A 23,922-nucleotide genomic window follows, 5' to 3' on the forward strand; every position below is an offset into this window, starting at 1 on the left:
TGCAGTCTGAATGGAGCGGATCCGCTCAGACTGCATCAGTCTGCTTGCAGTGTTCGGGTGTCCGCCTGGCCGTGCGGAGGCGTGCGGATCCGTGTGGATCCGTCCAGACTTACAATGTAAGTCAATGGGGACGGATCCGTATGAAGATGCCACAATATGGCTCAATCTTCATGCGGATCCGTCCCCCATTGACTTTACATTGAAAGTCTGGACGGATCCGTACGAGGCTATTTTCACACTTAGCTGTTATATGCTAAAAATAATGCAGACGGATCCGTACTGAACGGAGCCTCCGTCTGCATTATTATGATCGGATCCGTTCAGAACGGATCCGATCGAACGCTAGTGTGAAAGTAGCCTAAGGCTGTTCGGAAAATCTGGTCAACCACTTTAGGGTACTTTCGCACTTGCGAGAGAGGTTTCCGGCAGGCAGTTCTGTCGCCGGAACTGCCTGCCAGATCCATCAATCCGGATCCAAACTGATGGCATTTGTGAGACGGATTCATATGCGGATCCGTCTGACAAATGCATTGAAATACCGGATCCGTCTCTCCGGTGTTATCCGGAAAAATGGATCCGGTGTTTATTTATTTTTTCATTTTTTCATTTTTAATTACTTCAACCCCCCTAGCTGAAACACCCTTAATGACCAGGCCACTTTTTACACTTCTGCACTACACTACTTTCACCGTTTATTGCTCGGTCATGCAACTTACCACCCAAATGAATTTTACCTCCTTTTCTTCTCACTAATAGAGCTTTCATTTGGTGGTATTTCATTGCTGCTGACATTTTTACTTTTTTTGTTATTAATCGAAATTTAACGATTTTTTTGCAAAAAAATGACATTTTTCACTTTCAGTTGTAAAATTTTGCAAAAAAAAACGACATCCATATATAAATTTTTCGCTAAATTTATTGTTCTACATGTCTTTGATAAAAAAAAATGGTTTGGGTAAAAGTTATAGCGTTTACAAACTATGGTACAAAAATGTGAATTTCCGCTTTTTGAAGCAGCTATGACTTTCTGAGCACCTGTCATGTTTCCTGAGGTTCTACAATGCCCAGACAGTACAAACACCCCACAAATGACCCCATTTCGGAAAGTAGACACCCTAAGGTATTCACTGATGGGCATAGTGAGTTCATAGAACTTTTTATTTTTTGTCACAAGTTAGCGGAAAATGATGATTTATTTTTTTACAAAGTCTCATATTCCACTAACTTGTGACAAAAAAAAAACCTTCAATGAACTCACTATGCCCGTCACGAAATACTTTGGGGTGTCTTCTTTCCAAAATGGGGTCACTTGTGGGGTAGTTATACTGCCCTGGCATTTTAGGGGCCCATATGCGTGAGAAGTAGTTTGAAATCTAAATCTGTAAAAAATGACCGGTGAAATCCGAAAGGTGCTCTTTGGAATGTGTGCCCCTTTTCCCACCTAGGCTGCAAAAAAGTGTCACACATCTGGTATCGCCGTACTCAGGAGAAGTTGGGGAATGTGTTTTGGGGTGTCATTTTACATATACCCATGCTGGGTGAGAGAAATATCTTGGCAAAAGACAACTTTTCCCATTTTTTTATACAAAGTTGGCATTTGACAAAGATATTTATCTCACCCAGCATGGGTATATGTAAAATGACACCCCAAAACACATTGCCCAACTTCTCCTGAGTACGGCGATACCACATGTGTGACACTTTTTTGCAGCCTAGATGCGCAAAGCGGCCCAAATTCCTTTTAGAAGGGCATTTTTAGACATTTGGATCCCAGACTTCTTCTCACGCTTTCGGGCCCCTAAAATGCCAGGGCAGTATAAATACCCCACATGTGACCCCATTTCGGAAAGAAGACACCCCAAGGTATTCCGTGAGGGGCATATTGAGTCCATGAAAGATTTAAATTTTTGTCCCAAGTTAGCGGAAAGGGAGACTTTGTGAGAAAAAAACAAAAAAAAATCAATTTCCGCTAACTTGTGCCCCAAAAAATAAATTTCTATGAACTCGCCATGCCCCTCATTGAATACCTTGGGGTGTCTTCTTTCCAAAATGGGGTCACATGTGGGGTATTTATACTGCCCTGGCATTTTAGGGGCCCTAAAGCGTGAGAAGAAGTCTGGAATATAAATGTCTAAAAAATTTTACTCATTTGGATTCCGTGAGGGGTATGGTGAGTTCATGTGAGATTTTATTTTTTGACACAAGTTAGTGGAATATGAGACTTTGTAAGAAAAAAAATAAAGAAAAAAATTTCCGCTAACTTGGGCCAAAAAAAATTCTGAATGGAGCCTTACAGGGGGGTGATCAATGACAGGGGGGTGATCAATGACAGTTTTATAACCTGCTTTCCTGGCGTTCAATCTGCCCAAGGGACGGCGCTTCATATCAATTTGCGCCCAGCCAGCCTCGCCACAACTGCAGTTTGAAGCGCCGCCCAGCTCATCAATATTCACTGAGCTGGGCGGCTACTCTGGGCACAGCGCATGCGCATAAAGCAGACGCGCGATGCGATCCCGGCCAGTGAGGGTGCCGGGCGCATGCGCTGAAGATGGCCGGGGACACTAGTACAGCGCTTCAGAGTAGCCGCCCAGCTCATCAATATTCACTGAGCTGGGCGGCTACTCTGAAGCGCTGTACTAGTGTCCCCGGCCATCTTCAGCGCATGCGCCCGACACCCTCACTGGCCGGGATCGCATCGCGCGTCTGCTTTATGCGCATGCGCTTGTGCTTCAAACGACAGTTGTGGCGAGGCTGGCTGGGCGCAAATTGATATGAAGCGCCGCCCCTTGGGCAGATTGAACGCCAGGAAAGCAGGTTATAAAACTTCAGATTACTGTATTTATGAGGTGGACAGGGGGGATACTTAGATGATTCTAATACCCTTTATAAGACCTATACTGTCATATATACCCCTAAATATGCTTTTTGGGCCTGTCAGTGTCCCTTTAAAGTTTAAAGTTTTAGAGCTCCATTTTTTAAATACAGATTTGCAAATCCCCTGCATAGAAACAAATCAAATGATAACATTCAGACATCCTGCATGTTGTAATGTAACTCTGTGACTCTATCCAAGGCATTCAGAGCTCCATCTCTATAAACATCTATTAAGAAATGAATTTGCAGAGAAACGTGTACCTAAAAATTACATGGTGATAAAGGGGTTCTCCAGCTTTTTTATCCTCAGGATAGTCTATCACAGGCATCCTCAAACAGCGGCCCTCCAGCTGTTGCAAAACTACAACTCCCAGCATGCCCGAACAGCCTACAGGTATCAGCCTACAGCAGGGCATTGTGGGAGTTGTAGTTTTACAACTTCTGGAGGGCCGCAGTTCGAGGATGCCTGGTTTATCACTAGCTGATCGTGGGGTCCGACACCCCGCATTTCTGCTGATCAGCTGGTTTGTGTAGCTCCATCGACAGAAGTCAAGACTGAAGTTACATAGCACCGTTGACATTGTAGCAGCAGGCGGTCGCTACTACAGCGCTGCTCCCATTGACTTCAGTAGCGAGCTCCCGCCGCTAAAATGTTGCTGTTGCTATGTAGCTCTGGCGCTGACTTCTGTCGAAGGAGCTACACAGACCAGATGATCAACGAAGGTGCGGGGTATTGGACCACAGCAGATCAGCTAGTGACAGCCTATCCCGAGGATAGACCATCACTTAAAAAACCCTAGACCTCCCCTTTAAAGCATAGAGATTCAATTTTAGGGTACGTTCCTACATAATGTACAGTATATGGTGTGGATTTTCCAACACAGATTTGTGTGGGGAAAACTTGCAGTATTACAGTACCACCAAAGTGGATGACATATTACAAAATCTCACTTACACAGTGCAGGACAAATCTGCAACAGGATCCACACATAACTTGACCTGCAGCGTGGATTTAAATTTGTATCATGTCAATTTATGCTGTGGATATCTGACGTGGATATCGGCTCTATTAAGATCTCTCACTGTTCATTACCAGACGCGTTTCGGGGCTAAAACTTCCCCTTCCTCAGTGGTTGAGACTGAGGAACCACTGAGGAAGGGGAAGTTTTAGCCCCGAAATGCGCTTGGTAATGAACAGTGAGAGATCTTAATAGAGCCGATCACGGCTCCAATTCACACATCCAGTTTGCAGATATTTTGCAACTCCAGGCTGACACCGGTGGACACAATTGTCGAACCCTAACGTCCGTGTTTAGGACCCAGATCCCTTCCAGCTCCTGAGTCATTTGGGACGCCATGGGAGAACTGCGGACCACGTGGAACGCCGCGTAGGTCCTTGCAGTACAGAGCAACAATAAGACTTTCCAGTCTCCCGGACGGCTCTAGCGGAGAGGATCCTTTGCAGGACGTAATAACTTCCACCAACGAGGATTGGTAAAGTACCGTGTGCACTATATTCCCTTGCAACATATGAATATATTACGCAAAGCCGGGGATTCAGACTTATCTGGCTAATAGGGACTGTTGCAACGGTTTATTATCCTTCTGGTGGATAAAACTTATACAGTATACAAAAGCAAATGATGTTTTAGCTACCTATAGTTGGACAAATTATATTTAGGATTGTTTTTTTCAAATACAGGGACACATTGAACTGGACTGTCCTATCTAGTAATCCTGATATATCCGCATATCCGCCATCTATCGCATATATTCTTTTTACCCTAATCTACTTTATTTCAACTGTTTATTCTTTGGTATTATGTGTGGATAGAGGGTTTTTATCATTTGTTTTATACATTTATTTAATTATCATTTTAACTATCGTGTACACATTGTGAATAAATTGTTATAGTGCTATATTGTGCATTTGTATTAGTCCATATATTGTCGGATATTGAGTGCCCCCCACTTTTCTAATTATTACAAGGGTGAACATGGCCTAACAGTCTTTGGTGCACATTTGTGCTTCATGTTCATTGTTTTCTAAAGGAGCTAGAGAGCCTTGAACCGAACTGACATGATACCTTTACTTGTTCTAGTTCCTGTTCGGCAATATTCAGAGCCTGCTCCTTCTCCTTCTCAAGTTGCTCCGCTAGCTTGTCTATCTCTGTCAGTTCTTTGCAGAGTTGCTCATTTTTGTGAGTCAAGATATCAACTTCATTGTTCATAGACTCTTTATTTTCTGTTAGATGTCCAATGTGCTGTTCTAGGGTCCAGTTTGTGGTCTGCAGTTCATCAATCTAGAGGGTAAGGCAAGAAATTAGGGGATGCTTTCAATTATACAATAAAAATATATAGAAAAAGTATATAAACATACATATATACATATAGACGCTGTAGAAGATGTGTAAAGACCAGAGCAAGAGCAAAGGGTAGCAGTTGGTCATAGCAACCAATCACATTTCTCCTTTCGTTTTCTAGTCAGCTGTAGAAAAATGACAGCTGATTGGCTGCTACAGCCACAGGCTCTATTCTTGCTTTGCGCCTTAGCGTTGGCGCATCTCTCCCTCTGCCTAAAGGCAGCATAAAGCATGATTTTGGACATTTTTTAATTTTTTTTTTACATTTACTTTGTTTAGACTGTACACATTGCACACTGAATGACCTGTTAAATGAGTTACTCAGGTAATTTTGGTCATGTGGATACCTAATAGGCCTCATGCACACGACTGTATGTATTTTGCGGTCTGCAAAAAGCGGATCCGCAAAAAATACGGATGACGGCCGTGTGCATTCCGTATTTTGCGGAACGGAACAGCTGGCCCCTAATAGAACAGCACTATCCTTGTCCGTAATGCGGACAATAATAGGACATGTTCTATTTTTTGGCGGAACGGAAATACAGACATACGAAAACGGAATGCACACGGAGTAACTTCTATTTTTTTTGCAGACCCATTGAACTGAATGGCTCCGTATATGGACATGGAAAGAATATACGTTGTGCATGAGGCCTAAGTGTGCTTTGTATTTTGCTTTTAAGTAAAGTAGGCTCTATAAAAAAAAAAAAAACTTTTTTTAATTAGAGCTAATTTATTATTTTTTCCACGTTTTTTTCATTATTCCATTGAGGAACTACTGTCTTACAAAATTATTTCATGCTTATAATGTATTAGCATATTCCTGTATATTAATATATTATGCTCTGTGTCTCTATGGCACAGGCTGTGATTAGGACAACACTAGTGTGCCCTAACAGCAGGATGTCACGGTCCCTCAGATGACACGGTCCCTCATACTTGGTATGCTGTGAGCGGCCTCTTTAGACAGCTGATCAGTGGCAGTGCTAGGTATCACATCCCCACCAATTAGATATTGATAAGTTATCAATATTCTCATCCTGGAAAACTCCTTGAAAGGGAACCTGTCATTCATTTCATAATGCCTAACAGGCTCCCTTATTACAAAGATATAGAGTTACAGTTGTGTTCAAAATAATAGCAGTGTGTTTAAAAAAGTTAATAAAGTTCAAAATCCTTCTAATAGCTTTTATTTCCATACACACAAATGCATTGGGGACACTACACATTCTATTCCAAATCAAAACATGAAGAAAAATATATCAAATTTGTGTTGTTTCTCTAAAAAAAAACAGAAGAAAAGTGAATATTAGGCCCCATGCACACTGCCGTGTTTCACAGCCTGGATCCCTCCTGAGAGCAGGAGCACACGGCGTCACTGGTTGCTATGACGCCGTGCGCTCCCTGCTGCCGCCGCAATACAGTAATACACTGGTATGATCTATACCAGTGTATTACTGTACTGTGCCGGCAGCAGGGAGCGCACGGCGTCATAGCAACCAGTGACGCCGTGCGCTCCTGCTCTCAGGAGGGATCCAGGCCGCAGTTCCACGGCCCGCACACGGCTGTGAAACACGGCAGTGTGCATGGGGCCTTAGACTGTTCAAAAAAAGTGTTTGTATTCTTCTTTACAAACTCAAACATTCACTATATAAACTGAAAAATGTTTGAAGATTTTGCTTTCCTTTGAATCATTTAACTACTATTTAGTTGTATAACCAGTGTTTCTGAGAACTGCTGTACATCTGTGTTGCATGGAGTCAACCAACTTCTGGCACCTGTGAACAGGTATTCCAGCCCAGGATGATTGGACTACATTCCACAGTTCTTCTCTATTTCTTGGTTTTGCCTCAGAAACTGCATTTTTTATGTCACCCCACAAGTTTTCTATTGGATTAAGATCCGGGGATTGCGCTGGCCACTCCATAACGTCAATCTTCTTGGTCTGGAACCAAGATGTTGCACGTTTACTGGTGTGTTTGGGGTTGTTGTCTTGTTGGAACACCCATTTCAAGGGCATTTCCTCTTCAGCATAATGCAGCATGACCTCTTCAAGTATTTTGATCCCTGGTATGCGATAGATAGGCCCAACACCGTAGTATGAGAAACACCCCCATATCATGATGCTTGTGCCACCATGCTTCACTGTCTTCACAGTGTACTGTGGCTTGAATTCAGTGTTTGGGGGTCGTCTGACAAACTGTCTCCGGTCACTAGACCCAAAAAGAACAATCTTACTTTCATCAGTCCACAAAATGTCTCTTTAGGCCAGTCAATGTGCTCTTTGGTAAATTTTAACCTCTTCAGCACATGACTTTGTGGAGGCTTCTTGCAGATAGCTCGGCTTCACATAGGCGTCTTTTAATTGTAACAGTACTCACAGGTAACTTTAGACCTTCTTTGATCTTCCTGGAGCCGATTGTTGGCTGAGTCCTTTCTATTTTGGCTATTCTTCTATCCATTTGAATGGTAGTTTTTCGCTTTCTTCCACGTCTTTCAGGTTTTGGTTGTCATTTTAAAGCATTTGCAATCATTTTAGATGAGCAGCCTATCATTTTCTGCACTTCTTTATACATTTTCCCCTCTCCAATCAACCTTTTAACCAAGGTACGCTGTTCTTCTGAACAATGTCTGGAAAGACCAATATTCCTTAGAATTTCAGAGAAATGCACTGTAACCAGCATGTACAACATTTGCTGTCTTCCTTCCTTAAATAAGGGCAATAATTGCCACCTGTTTTTCAAAGAATGAATGACCTCACTCATTGAACTCCACACTGCTATTATTTTGAACTTGCCCCTTTCAATTAGTGATTCAATTACACAGAATCAGCAGCATTAATGTCATGACTGTTGGGTCTGTTGAGTTTCTATTACTCTAATACACCTGCTAGTAAATTATTTGCCATGTAGAAATATCATTTCTACCAAAAACTGTGATTGATCAGGTTAGAGATGTCTGACTGCTATTATTTTTAACACAACTGTATGTCGTGCTGAGCTGTAGCGTTTCAGAGAATGTGATTTGGGCACAGGGAGAAGATTCCAGAGCAGACACATTAATACAGGTCCGCTGTGCAGCTTCTTGCTCTGCATGAGTGACAGACCTCTCCCAATATAGACAGCTATATTGGGCACGAAGCCCCACAGCAGACTCTTCTCCCCATGCCCAGCTTTTGTCACAGTGTTTTGCAGATCGGATGCAGACCCATTCATTTGAATGGGGCCACAAAAGATGTGGACAGCACATAGTATGCTGTCCACATCTGCATCTCCGTTCCACGGCCCTGCAAAAGATAGAACATGTCCTATTCTTGTCCACAATTCTATCATAGGGAAGGACGTTCCCATCCACAAAATGCAGAATGCACACAGCCGGTATACGTGTTTTGCAGACCCTAAAACATATCTCTCTCTTGTGATTGTATTTAGCACAATTTTAGAGTTCTCAGCAAATACAGCTAATATATCAGAATTCTGCAATACAGAAATTTTCAGAAGTTCCATAGAAATAAATGGAGAGCGCATCACGCAAGCACGGCCACCGCTCCATTTACCTCTATGGGGCTGCCGGAAATAGCCGAGCCAGCGCTCAACTACTTTTGAAACTCCCATAGAAATGAATGGAGGATAGCCGTGGCTGCGCTCCATTCACTACGAGGGTCCCATTCTGGAGATAGGTTGGGACCCGCACCTATCTGATAATGATATCATATCCTAGCGATATGCCACCAATGTCTGAGACAACCCCTTTAAAAGCTGGTTCATTTTGGTTTTCCAATTTGAAAGTAAAAATTTTGGCTGTCCATGATGTTTGGCAAAGATGTCCAGAAAAAAACTGAAACAGAGGTTAGTCAGCAAGCAACCTGTCACTGAACGGTTTCCGAGAAGGTAACCAATGTAGCTGTGCCTCCTGTAGTAACTTTCCCCAAAATGGCCATCATAACGCAATAGAAAAGTGGCAATATCTCTGTAAATCTCTGTTCTTTTTTTTAATGTGAGGGGTCAAAAATGTAGAAATTGTACTCCTGTACTTGCTTCACACTTAGGCCGAATGCACACGGCCGTGTTTCACGTTGCTATGACGCCATGCGATTCCTGCTGCCGCCGCAGTACAGTGATACTGCGGCGGCAGCAGGAAGCGCACGGCATCATAGCAACCAATGACGCCGTGCGCTCCTGCTCTCAGCAGGAATCCAGCCCGTGTTACCACGGACCGCTCACGGCCGTGTGCATTCGGCCTTAGGCTGGGTTTACAAATTTGAGTTTTTTATACCATTCTGGAAGCCAAAACCAGGGGTGGATTATAAAGGGAAGGTAATGGGTCCTTTACATGGATTGATCATTAGACAATTATTGGGGGTGTTTGTAGAAACATTCATTCCCGATAATTGCCTTGTATAAAGTTGCCAGCGATCACCTGATGAACAAGCAAATGCTTATCGGGTGTGTGTTCCTTTTAGCAGGGACCCAAAATCATTGTTTCTGTGCAGCAGGTGAACCTGTATAAACAAGTATCTGTTGCCCAAAACCATTCATTCCCTATAGGGACAAACAATCACTGTAGCAATCGCTTGTCCCCATACAGTGGAGGTGATTGCTGCATGTAAAGCAGCTACATCTCTGCTATCAGGCAATTATTGCATGGTTGCCAACAGGTGCAAATTTGCATGGACTGTCCCTAATTTTCAGAGACAGTCCCTGCAAATTCAAACTGTAAGCCCATAAATGGGCAGTGCCAGACAAGTAGGCGCCATTCCCAAGGCGGGGTCTAATTGTCCCTAATTTACCAACTGCAATACTGGTAGTTATGCTATCAGGGACATTTGGATTGTTTCCAATAATAGCCTGTAACTTCGGTCCATTTAAAAGGACCTTAAAGGGGTTGTAATATTTTTTTGTTTCCTCACTGTATTTCTGACTGTCATCCATATTCTTTTTTATGTGCCTTTTTTGATCTGGCTGCTGCTGTAAATAGGGCTTGTGGATTGTTTTTGCAGCTCTTGCCCCCTGATATGACATAAGTCACAATGGCTCCCCCGTCTACTGCGCAGGCTCCACAAGAAGCGTCCAATGTCTGCGCAGTAAAATAAATTCCTGCCTCCAGTGCCCCAGACTCAGAGTGCACCTGGCTGGAGAAGCGAGCGTGCGCACTGACAAAGCCTGCAGCAGTGGCCGCTCGTATTCTTCGGCTAATGCGCAGACGCTGAACATTTGTTGTTGAGTCAGCGCAGTGGAAGACAGGATAGGAGCCATTTTGAGTGATGTCATATCAAGCGGACACAGCGGCTAAAGGCGCTGTTTACAGCACAGCACAGCAACCAGTTTAAAAAAAAGCATATGAAAAAGAATATGGATGCAAGTTAACGAAGACAGAAATGCCAAGTGGCCAATCCCTTTAAGTATAAAGGACACATACTATTTCTCCTATTTTTTTAACCCATTTCTGTTTTTGGCTTCATAAACTGCATCAGAAAAAACAACACATAAACACGTAAAACACAATAAAATCAGATAAACTATGCCGTTTGTTATGGGCTAACATTATAGAAGTATAGATAAAAGTGACAAGTTGTATTATCTGAACGGATCCGTCTGTGCAGATCCATGACGGATCCACACCAAATGCGAGTGTGAAAGTAGCCTAAGAAATCAATTCAAGGATCATCCCCCGGCCATAGCCTGCAGCCGTAAGCTAACCTAACTGAAGTCACTAGTACGCTTGTCTCCATGGTGACAGAGGAAGCAAGCTTGTCACAGGAGGTGTCTCCAGTAAGGCAGTAGACTTTATGAATGACTTACCTGAGCTGCACATCGGGTGCACATTTCTTGTACTATATACTGTTTGTTCTGATAAATGCCATACCTTTTAGTCAGAGTTAAGCTTATCCATCTCAATGTGCAATGGGAGACTCAAAGAAGAAAAAAGTCACAGCAAAGAGAACACAGAACTCCTAAAATGAAAGGAATACCTTAATCTGTAACTCAGTGATCCTCTTGGATCCAGCGTGGTGTGTACCTGCCATGGCTAGAGTATGTGCTGCAGCCAGCTCCTGTACGTGGATGATAGCAGCGCCTGCCCTCCTGCCTCCGCCCGCCTCCCTTTCACAGTGTCCCCTCTCCCGCACTTTTTCTCCCCTTCCCTCCTCGGTTGTCACAGTAGTGGCTATAGTAAACACATCTATAACATCCCCCACCCACAGCTCTTCTGGCTTAGATCCTTGATGCAGGCTCTACATAGTAACCGGTAATCCTACTGACAATTACAGTGCTGCCATCCGGTGTACAGGGACGCTCGTTGCAGCTGTATATATATATATATATATATATATATATACACAGTGTTGGATTGGGGTGTCTAGGGCCAACCAGTAAAATTAATTCTAGGGGACCACTGTGCAGCTACATGCAGTGGTGTGCATAAGGTGTTTGGCACACTGGGCGGGTCCTTACTGTGGCACCCCCCCCCCTCAAAACTTTCAAATATTGAGCCCCCCCCAGTAGTATTGCCCTTATTGTACAACTTTCACAGTAGTTATGTCCAGCTACGTGCCTCCTAATAATATCCATATTGTTGTGCTCCCTCATGGTAGTTATGCCCTCACTGTGCCCCCTCACAGTATTTATGCCCTCATTGTACAACATTCACAGTAGTTATGCCCACCTTGTGCCCCCTTAAAGTATGTATTCCTTTATTGTGCCCCTTCACAGTAGTTATGCCCTATGCCCTCATTGTACCCCCTCACAGTAGGTATGCCCTCTCTGTGCCCCTTTTACAGTAGTAATGCCCTCTTTGTGCCCCCTTTACAGTAGCTATGCCATCTCTGTGCCCCTTCAGAGTAGTTATGCCCTCACTATGCCCCCATAACAGTTATGCCCGTCATAGTAGTAAAGCCCTCTGTACCCCATGCACAGTAGTAATACCCTCTGTGTCCCCTTCATAGTAGTAAAATCCTCTCTGCCCCCTTCACAGTAGTAATGCCCTATGTGCCCCCTTCAAAGCAGTAATACCCTCTGTGTCCCCTCTGTGTCCTCTTCACAGTAGTAATGCCCTCTGTGTCCCCTTCACAGTAGTAATGCCCTCTGTGGCCCCTTCACAGTAGTAATGCCCTCTGTGGCCCCTTCACAGTAGTAATGCCCTCTGTGGCCCCTTCACAGTAGTAATGCCCTCTGTGCCCCCTTCACATTAGTAAAGCCCTCTGTGCCCCCTTCACAGTAGTAATACCCTCTGTGCCCCCTTCAAAGCAGGTTGTCTGTAGCTCCATTCCCCTGAAGAAGCCGCTGTGTGCGGTGAAACATGTCGGGGGAGCTGCGTTGTGATACCTTTTAAGAATATGTTGGGGATAGTGTTTCTGTAGCACTGTGATCTGCAGACACAGTGCGCTTCAGATTATTTTTACGAGGGTAGTGTAGATATAGCTGACTGTGCTGGCAGTGAATAGGATGTCTAACAACAGAGTTGGCTTCTAATAACTATAAATAATATGCTGGAACAGCACAGTCAATGTATCAAAGGAATGATAGTTTATAACCTGGTGGAAAATAACATCAGTAGACATCAGAAGTGAGGATATGCCAGTGGCAAACTTTTGATATACAGGTCCTTCTAAAAAAATTAGCATATTGTGATAAAGTTCATAATTTTCTGTAATGTACTGATAAACATTAGACTTTCATATATTTTAGATTCCTTACACACAACTGAAGTAGTTCAAGCCTTTTATTGTTTTAATATTGATGATTTTGGCATACAGCTCATGAAAACCCAAATTTCCTATCTCAAAAAATTAGCATATTTCATCCGACCAATAAAAGAAAAGTGTTTTTAATACAAAAAAAGTCAACCTTCAAATAATTATGTTCAGTTATGCCCTCAATACTTGGTCGGGAATCCTTTTGCAGAAATGACTGCTTCAATGCGGCGTGGCATGGAGGCAATCAGCCTGTGGCACTGCTGAGGTGTTATGGAGGCCCAGGATGCTTCGATAGCGGCCTTAAGCTCATCCAGAGTGTTGGGTCTTGCATCTCTCAACTTTCTCTTCCCAATTTCCCACAGATTCTCTATGGGGTTCAGGTCAGGAGAGTTGGCAGGCCAATTGAGCACAGTAATACCATGGTCAGTAAACCATTTACCAGTGGTTTTGTCACTGTGAGCAGGTGCCAGGTCGTGCTGAAAAATGAAATCTTCATCTCCATAAAGCTTTTCAGCAGATGGAAGCATGAAGTGCTCCAAAATCTCCTGATAGCTAGCTGCATTGACCCTGCCCTTGATAAAACACAGTGGACCAACACCAGCAGCTGACATGGCACCCCAGACCATCACTGACTGTGGGTACTTGACACTGGACTTCAGGCATTTTGGCATTTCCCTCTCCCCAGTCTTCCTCCAGACTCTGGCACCTTGATTTCCGAATGACATGCAAAATTTGCTTTCATCCGAAAAAAGTACTTTGGACCACTGAGCAACAGTCCAGTGCTGCTTCTCTGTAGCCCAGGTCAGGCGCTTCTGCCGCTGTTTCTGGTTCAAAAGTGGCTTGACCTGGGGAATGCGGCACCTGTAGCCCATTTCCTGCACACGCCTGTACACGGTGGCTCTGGATGTTTCTACTCCAGACTCAGTCCACTGCTTCCGCAGGTCCCCCAAGGTCTGGAATCGGTCCTTCTCCACAATCTTCCTCAGGGTCCGGTCACCTCTTTTCGTTGTGCAGCGTTTTCTGCCACACTTTTTCCTTCCCACAGACTTCCCACTGAGGTGCCTTGATACAGCACTCTGGGAACAGCCTATTCGTTCAGAAATTTCTTTCTGTGTCTTACCCTCTTGCTTGAGGGTGTCAATGATGGCCTTCTGGACAGCAGTCAGGTCGGCAGTCTTACCCATGATTGCGGTTTTGACTAATGAACCAGGCTGGGAGTTTTTAAAAGCCTCAGGAATCTTTTGCAGGTGTTTCGAGTTAATTAGTTGATTCAGATGATTAGGTTAATAGCTCGTTTAGAGAACCTTTTCATGATATGCTAATTTTTTGAGATAGGAATTTTGGGTTTTCATGAGCTGTATGCCAAAATCATCAATATTAAAACAATAAAAAGCTTGAACTACTTCAGTTGGTGTGTAATGAATCTAAAATATATGAAAGTCTAATGTTTATCAGTACATTACAGAAAATAATGAACTTTATCACAATATGCTAATTTTTTGAGAAGGACCTGTATATCTACTACATTCAATAAACGTCATTCACAAAAGGATATAATTGTGATATAGTGACACAGTGTCACAAAATTACCCCGTATACACTATCCCCCTCATATATATTTTTAAAGTAATTCTCAACAGAGTTCTTTTTCTTCTTTTTTTGAATTATGTGTTATGTATGTCAATAATAAATAAGAAATATTAAAGGTTAAGTTTTAAAATAGACCTCAAACAGGAATTATTAGTCTTCTGACTATTGGATTATAAATATTGATCTCCTGGGTCCAGTGGATCTTTTGGATTTAACCCTTCAAAGCAGTAATCCCTCTGCACTCCCTTCACAGTAGTAAAGCCTTATGTGCCCCCTTCACAGTAGTAATACCCTCTGTGTCCTCTTCACAGTAGTAATGCCCTCTGTGTCCCCTTCACAGTAGTAATGCCCTCTGTGTCCCCTTCACAGTAGTAATGCCCTCTGTGGCCCCTTCACAGTAGTAATGCCCTCTGTGGCCCCTTCACAGTAGTAATGCCCTCTGTGGCCCCTTCACAGTAGTAATGCCCTCTGTGGCCCCTTCACAGTAGTAATGCCCTCTGTGCCCCCTTCACAGTAGTAATGCCCTCTGTGGCCCCTTCACTTTAGTAATGCCCTTCACATTAGTAAAGCCCTCTGTGCCCCCTTCACAGTAGTAATACCCTCTGTGCCCCCTTCAAAGCAGTAATCCCTCTGCACTCCCTTCACAGTAGTAAAGCCTTATGTGCCCCCTTCACAGTAGTAAAACCCTCTGTGTCCTCTTCACAGTAGTAATGCCCTCTGTGGCCCCTTCACAGTAGTAATGCCCTCTGTGGTCCTTTCACAGTAGTAATGCCCTCTGTGCCCCCTTCACATTAGTAAAGCCCTCTGTGCCCCATTCACAGTAGTAATGCCCTCTGTGCCCCCTTCACAGTAGTAATGTCCTATGCACCCCTTCACAGTAGTCATGCCCTATGCGCCCTATTCACAGTAGTAATGCCCTCTGTGCCCCCTTCACAGTAGTTATAGACCTCTGTGCCCCTTCACAGTAGTAATGCCCTCTGTGTTTATAAAACAAAACAAAAAACTGTAAAACTGTCAAGCCTGCCTCTATGCCTAGGAGTCATCTATAATAGCGTAGCTTGTTAAATAGCAACCATAGCACTTGAACGGGGTCCCAGAGCTCTGATATATGGTGCTATTATACATACCTTTACTTATACTACTAAGGCCTCCTGCACACGAACATTTTTTTACACGGTCCGCAAAAACGGGGTCCGTGATCCGTGACCGTTTTTTCGTCCGTGGGTCTTCCTTGATTTTTGGAGGATCCACGGACATGAAAAAAAAGTCGTTTTGGTGTCCGCCTGGCCGTGCGGAGCCAAACGGATCCGTCCTGAATTACAATGCAAGTCAATGGGGACGGATCCGTTTGATGTTGACACAATATGGTGCCATTTCAAACGGATCCGTCCCCATTGACTTTCAATGTAAAGTCTGGAGTTCTTTTATACCATCGGATTGGAGTTTTCTCCAATCCGATGGTATATTTTAACTTTAAGCGTCCCCATCACCATGGGAACGCCTCTATGTTAGAATATACTGTCGGATATGAGCTACTTCGTGAACCTCAGATCCGACAGTATATTCTAATACAGAGGCGTTCCCATGGTGATGGGGACGCTTCAGGTTAGAATACACTGCAAACTTGGTACAAGACTGCCCCCTGCTGCCTGGCACCACCCGATCTCTTACAGGGGGATATGATAGCACAATTAACCTCTTCAGGTGCGGCACCTCAAGGGGTTAATTGTACTATCATATTCTCCTGTAAGAGATCAGGGCTGCCAGGCAGCAGGGGGCAGACCCCCCCCTCCCCAGTTTGAATATCGTTGGTGGCACAGTGTGTGCCCATCGCCCCCCCTTCCTCCCTCTATAGTTAAAAATCGTTGGTGGCACAGTGTGTGCCCATCGCCCCCCCCCTTCCTCCCTCTATAGTTAAAAATCGTTGGTGGCACAGTGTGCGCCCACCATCGCCCCCCTCCATCTCCCCCCCCCCCCCCCATCATTGGTGGCAGCGGAGTTCCGATCGGAGTCCCAGTTTAATCGCTGGGGCTCCGATCGGTAACCATGGCAACCAGGAAGCTACTGCATCCCTGGTTGCCATGGTTACTTAGCAATAGTACAATTGTAGAAGATTCATACTTACCTGCCTGCTGCTGCGATGTCTGTGACCGGCCGGGGGCTCCACCTACTGGTAAGTGAAAGGTCTGTGCGGCGCATTGCTAAAGAACTGTCACTTACCAGTAGGAGGAGCTCCCGGCCGGTCACAGACATCGCAGCAGCAAGCAGGTAAGTATGATTTTTAACTATAGAGGGAGGAAGGGGGGGGCGATGGGCACACACTGTGCCACCAACGATTTTTAACTATAGAGGGAGGAAGGGGGGGCGATGGGCACACACTGTGCCACCAACGATATTCAAACTGGGGAGGGGGGGGTCTGCCCCCTGCTGCCTGGCAGCCCTGATCTCTTACAGGAGAATATGATAGTACAATTAACCCCTTGAGGTGCCGCACCTGAAGAGGTTAATTGTGCTATCATATCCCCCTGTAAGAGATCGGGTGGTGCCAGGCAGCAGGGGGCAGTCTTGTACCAAGTTTGCAGTGTATTCTAACTAGAAGCGTCCCCATCACCATGGGAACGCTTCTGTGTTAGAATATACTGTCGGAAATGAGTTTTCACGAAGTGAAAACTTAGATCAGAAAAAGCTTTTATGCAGACGGATCTTCGGATCCGTCTGTATGAAAGCAACCTACGCCACGGATCACGGATGCCAATCTTGTGTGCATCCGTGTTCTTTCACGGACCCATTGACTTGAATGGGTCCGTGAACCGTTGTCCGTCAAAAAAATAGGACAGGTCATATTTTTTTGACGGACAGGATACACGGATCACGGCCTCGGCTGCAAAACGGTGCATTTTCCGATTTTTCCACGGACCCATTGAAAGTCAATGGGTCCGCGAAAAAAAACGGAAAACGGCACAACGGCCACGGGTGCACACAACGGTCGTGTGCAGGAGGCCTAATGCTGCTGCTGCTTTTTTTAATTTTCAACTTATAATAGGTGATTGGGGCCACAATTGATTTTGCTATGTGGCCCATGAATTATAACTACACCCCTGCTAAATAGTCTACCCATTCTTTTCATATGAACATAAGCTAGTTAGGAAGCTGTACGCTGCCTATTTACAGTATATGTAGCGGAGTTAGTCTACTGTGTCATGTGCCACTGTGCAGGGGGTGGGAGACTAGAGGCCCACCGGGGGATTCACCTGTTCCTCTTTGGCCAGTGCAAGCCTCTATATATGTGTGGTGCTCCTATAGACCTGCACAGAATATTGATTCCAATATTGGTTAATGAGAACTGTAAGATGACATGCACACGACCATATTTTGTAACCATGTCCAATCCTCATATTTTTGCAGATAGCACACAGACACATTGATTTGTTTGGGTCTGCAAAAAAAATACACAGCACGCAGATGTCCGCATCCATGTGTCCGTTCCGCAAATGATAGAACATGTCCTACTCTTGTCCGTATTGAAGTCATTTCTAGAAAGGCGCCATGCACACCACTGTATTCGTTTTGCAGCCCACAAATTTCAGATCCGCAAAAGACAGATGTGGTCTGTGTGCTGCCTGCATTTTATTTGCAGACCCATTATTTTCAGTAGGTCCATGATCCACATTTTGCTGACATATTCTAGAATTTTGTGGAACGGACAGATGGATGCAGAAAGCACACAGATTATCCGTATGCTTTCCACTTCCTTATGTCTGTACGGAAGAAAGCTCTGCACCGTGCACTCGTCTAGCTCTGTACCACACGTCACACACAGCTCTGCACCGTGCACTAGTCTAGCTCTGTACCACACGTCACACACACAGCTCTGCACCGTGCACTCGTCTAGCTCTGTACCACACGTCACACACAGCTCTGCACCGTGCACTCGTCTAGCTCTGTACCACACATCACACACAGCTCTGCACCGTGCACTCGTCTAGCTCTGTACCACACATCACACACAGCTCTGCACCGTGCACTAGTCTAGCTCTGTACTACACGTCACACACACAGCTCTGCACCGTGCACTCATCTAGCTCTGTACCACACGTCACACACAGCTCTGCACCGTGCACTCGTCTAGCTCTGTACTACATGTCACACACACAGCTCTGCACCGTGCACTCGTCTAGCTCTGTACCACACATCACACACAGCTCTGCACCGTGCACTCGTCTAGCTCTGTACCACACATCACACACAGCTCTGCACCGTGCACTCGTCTAGCTCTGTACCACACATCACACACAGCTCTGCACCGTGCACTCGTCTAGCTCTGTACCACACATCACACACAGCTCTGCACCGTGCACTAGTCTAGCTCTGTACTACACGTCACACACACAGCTCTGCACCGTGCACTCATCTAGCTCTGTACCACACGTCACACACAGCTCTGCACCGTGCACTCGTCTAGCTCTGTACTACATGTCACACACACAGCTCTGCACCGTGCACTCGTCTAGCTCTGTACTACATGTCACACACACAGCTCTGCACCGTGCACTCGTCTAGCTTTGTACCACACGTCACACACAGCTCTGCACCGTACACTCGTCTAGCTCTGTACCACACGTCACACACAGCTCTGCACCGTGCACTAGTCTAGCTCTGTACCACACATCACACACAGCTCTGCACCGTACACTAGTCTAGCTCTGTACCACACGTCACACACAGCTCTGCACCGTGCACTCGTCTAGCTCTGTACCACACGTCACACACACAGCTCTGCACCGTGCACTCGTCTAGCTCTGTACCACACGTCACACACAGCTCTGCACCGTGCACTCGTCTAGCTCTGTACCACACGTCACACACACAGCTCTGCACCGTGCACTCGTCTAGCTCTGTACCACACGTCACACACACAGCTCTGCACCGAGCACTCGTCTAGCTCTGTACCACACGTCACACACAGCTCTGCACCGTGCACAAGTCTAGCTCTGTACCACACATCACACACAGCTCTGCACCGTACACTAGTCTAGCTCTGTACCACACGTCACACACAGATCTGCACCGTACACTAGTCTAGCTCTGTACCACACGTCATACACAGCTCTGCACCGTGCACTCGTCTAGCTCTGTACCACACATCACACACAGCTCTGCACCGTGCACTAGTCTAGCTCTGTACCACACGTCACACACAGCTCTGCACCGTGCACTAGTCTAGCTCTGTACCACACATCACACACAGCTCTGCACCGTACACTAGTCTAGCTCTGTACCACACGTCACACACACAGCTCTGCACCGTGCACTCGTCTAGCTCTGTACCACACGTCACACACACAGCTCTGCACCGTGCACTCGTCTAGCTCTGTACCACACGTCACACACACAGCTCTGCACCGTGCACTCGTCTAGCTCTGTACCACACGTCACACACAGCTCTGCACCGTGCACTAGTCTAGCTCTGTACCACACATCACACACAGCTCTGCACCGTACACTAGTCTAGCTCTGTACCACACGTCACACACAGCTCTGCACCGTGCACTCGTCTAGCTCTGTACCACACGTCACACACACAGCTCTGCACCGTGCACTCGTCTAGCTCTGTACCACACGTCACACACAGCTCTGCACCGTGCACTCGTCTAGCTTTGTACCACACGTCACACACACAGCTCTGCACCGTGCACTCGTCTAGCTCTGTACCACACGTCACACACAGCTCTGCACCGTGCACTCGTCTAGCTCTGTACCACACATCACACACAGCTCTGCACCGTGCACTCGTCTAGCTCTGTACCACACATCACACACTGCTCTGCACCGTGCACTCGTCTAGCTCTGTACCACACATCACACACACAGCTCTGCACCGTGCACTCATCTAGCTCTGTACCACACACACAGCCCTGCACCGTGCACTCGTCTAGCTCTGTACCACACGTCACACACACAGCTTTGCTCCGTGCACTCATCTAGCTCTGTACCACACACACAGCCCTGCACCGTGCACTCGTCTAGCTCTGTACCACACGTCACACACACAGCTCTGCACCGTGCACTCGTCTAGCTCTGTACCACACATCACACACACAGCTCTGCACCGTGCACTCATCTAGCTTTGTACCACACGTCACACACACAGCTCTGCACCGTGCACTCGTCTAGCTCTGTACCACACATCACACACAGCTCTGCACCGTACACTAGTCTAGCTCTGTACCACACGTCACACACAGCTCTGCACCGTGCACTCGTCTAGCTCTGTACCACACATCACACACAGCTCTGCACCGTACACTAGTCTAGCTCTGTACCACACATCACACACAGCTCTGCACCGTGCACTCATCTAGCTCTGTACCACACATCACACACAGCTCTGCACCGTACACTCGTCTAGCTTTGTACCACACACACAGCTCTGCACCGTGCACTCGTCTAGCTCTGTACCACACGTCACACACACAGCACTGCACCGTGCACTCGTCTAGCTCTGTACCACACATCACACACTGCTCTGCACCGTGCACTCGTCTAGCTTTGTACCACACGTCACACACAGCTCTGCACCGTGCACTCGTCTAGCTCTGTACCACACGTCACACACAGCTCTGCACCGTGCACTCGTCTAGCTCTGTACCACACATCACACACACAGCTCTGCACCGTTCACTCGTCTAGCTCTGTACCACACGTCACACACACAGCTCTGCACCGTGCACTCGTCTAGCTTTGTACCACACACACAGCTCTGCACCGTGCACTCGTCTAGCTCTGTACCACACGTCACACACACAGCTCTGCACCGTGCACTCGTCTAGCTCTGTACCACACATCACACACACAGCTCTGCACCGTACACTAGTCTAGCTCTGTACCACACGTCACACACACAGCTCTGCACCGTGCACTCGTCTAGCTTTGTACCACACACACAGCTCTGCACCGTGCACTCGTCTAGCTCTGTACCACACGTCACACACACAGCTCTGCACCGTGCACTCGTCTAGCTTTGTACCACACACACAGCTCTGCACCGTGCACTCGTCTAGCTCTGTACCACACGTCACACACACAGCTCTGCACCGTGCACTCGTCTAGCTTTGTACCACACACACAGCTCTGCACCGTGCACTCGTCTAGCTCTGTACCACACGTCACACACACAGCTCTGCACCGTACACTAGTCTAGCTCTGTACCACACGTCACACACACAGCTCTGCACCGTGCACTCGTCTAGCTTTGTACCACACGTCACACACACAGCTCTGCACCGTGCACTCGTCTAGCTCTGTACCACACGTCACACACACAGCTCTGCACCGTGCACTCGTCTAGCTCTGTACCACACGTCACACACAGCTCTGCACCGTGCACTCGTCTAGCTCTGTACCACACATCACACACACAGCTCTGCACCGTGCACTCATCTAGCTCTGTACCACACACACAGCCCTGCACCGTGCACTCGTCTAGCTCTGTACCACACGTCACACACACAGCTCTGCACCGTGCACTCATCTAGCTCTGTACCACACACACAGCCCTGCACCGTGCACTCGTCTAGCTCTGTACCACACGTCACACACACAGCTCTGCACCGTGCACTCGTCTAGCTCTGTACCACACATCACACACACAGCTCTGCACCGTGCACTCATCTAGCTCTGTACCACACACACAGCCCTGCACCGTGCACTCGTCTAGCTCTGTACCACACATCACACACAGCTCTGCACCGTACACTCGTCTAGCTCTGTACCACACATCACACACAGCTCTGCACCGTGCACTCATCTAGCTCTGTACCACACACACAGCCCTGCACTGTGCACTCGTCTAGCTCTGTACCACACATCACACACACAGCTCTGCACCGTGCACTCATCTAGCTCTGTACCACACGTCACACACAGCTCTGCACCGTGCACTCGTCTAGCTCTGTACCACACGTCACACACACAGCCCTGCACCGTGCACTCGTCTAGCTCTGTACCACACGTCACACACAGCTCTGCACCGTGCACTCGTCTAGCTCTGTACCACACGTCACACACAGCCCTGCACCGTGCACTCGTCTAGCTCTGTACCACACACACACACAGCCCTGCACCGTGCACTCGTCTAGCTCTGTACCACACATCACACACACAGCTCTGCACTGTGCACTCATCTAGCTCTGTACCACACACACAGCTCTGCACCGTGCACTCGTCTAGCTCTGTACCACACATCACACACACACACAGCCCTGCACCGTGCACTCGTCTAGCTCTGTACCACACATCACACACACAGCTCTGCACCGTGCACTCGTCTAGCTCTGTACCACACATCACACACACAGCTCTGCACCGTGCACTCATCTAGCTCTGTACCACACACACAGCTCTGCACCGTGCACTCGTCTAGCTCTGTACCACACATCACACACAGCTCTGCACCGTACACTAGTCTAGCTCTGTACCACACGTCACACACAGCTCTGCACCGTGCACTCGTCTAGCTCTGTACCACACAGCCCTGCACCGTGCACTCGTCTAGCTCTGTACCACACGTCACACACAGCCCTGCACTCGTCTAGCTCTGTACCACACATCACACACACAGCTCTGCACCGTGCACTCGTCTAGCTCTGTACCACACATCACACACACAGCTCTGCACCGTGCACTCATCTAGCTCTGTACCACACACACAGCTCTGCACCGTGCACTCGTCTAGCTCTGTACCACACATCACACACACAGCTCTGCACCGTGCACTCGTCTAGCTCTGTACCACACATCACACACACAGCTCTGCACCGTGCACTCATCTAGCTCTGTACCACACACACAGCCCTGCACCGTGCACTCGTCTAGCTCTGTACCACACATCACACACACAGCTCTGCACCGTGCACTCATCTAGCTCTGTACCACACACACAGCTCTGCACCGTGCACTCGTCTAGCTCTGTACCACACATCACACACACAGCTCTGCACCGTGCACTCGTCTAGCTCTGTACCACACACACACAGCTCTGCACCGTACACTAGTCTAGCTCTGTACCACACATCACACACACAGCTCTGCACCGTGCACTCGTCTAGCTCTGTACCACACATCACACACAGCTCTGCACCGTACACTAGTCTAGCTCTGTACCACACGTCACGAACAGCTCTGCACCGTGCACTCGTCTAGCTCTGTACCACACGTCACACACAGCTCTGCACCGTGCACTCGTCTAGCTCTGTACCACACGTCACACACAGCCCTGCACCGTGCACTCGTCTAGCTCTGTACCACACGTCACACACAGCCCTGCACCGTGCACTCGTCTAGCTCTGTACCACACGTCACACACAGCTCTGCACCGTGCACTCGTCTAGCTCTGTACCACAC

At 46.9% G+C, this 23,922-nt stretch overlaps 1 protein-coding gene across 1 annotated transcript in view; it reads right to left on the bottom strand.

The window, feature by feature from the left end:
- Nucleotides 1–11,319, bottom strand: part of TSGA10 (testis specific 10) — a 62,760-nt gene extending 51,441 nt beyond the window's left edge. Inside the window, exons 1-2 of the mRNA XM_044285548.1 lie at nt 11,209–11,319; nt 4,962–5,177 (exon numbers count right to left, since the gene is read on the bottom strand). Of these exons, the coding sequence (XP_044141483.1) occupies nt 4,962–5,177; nt 11,209–11,262 (270 nt within the window). The 5' untranslated portion in view covers nt 11,263–11,319. The remainder of the gene's footprint in view (nt 1–4,961; nt 5,178–11,208) is intronic.
- Nucleotides 11,320–23,922: the final 12,603 nt, after the last annotated feature.

This window comes from Bufo gargarizans, chromosome 3 (assembly GCF_014858855.1).
Source record: "Bufo gargarizans isolate SCDJY-AF-19 chromosome 3, ASM1485885v1, whole genome shotgun sequence".
Classification (NCBI taxonomy): Eukaryota; Metazoa; Chordata; class Amphibia; order Anura; family Bufonidae; genus Bufo; species Bufo gargarizans.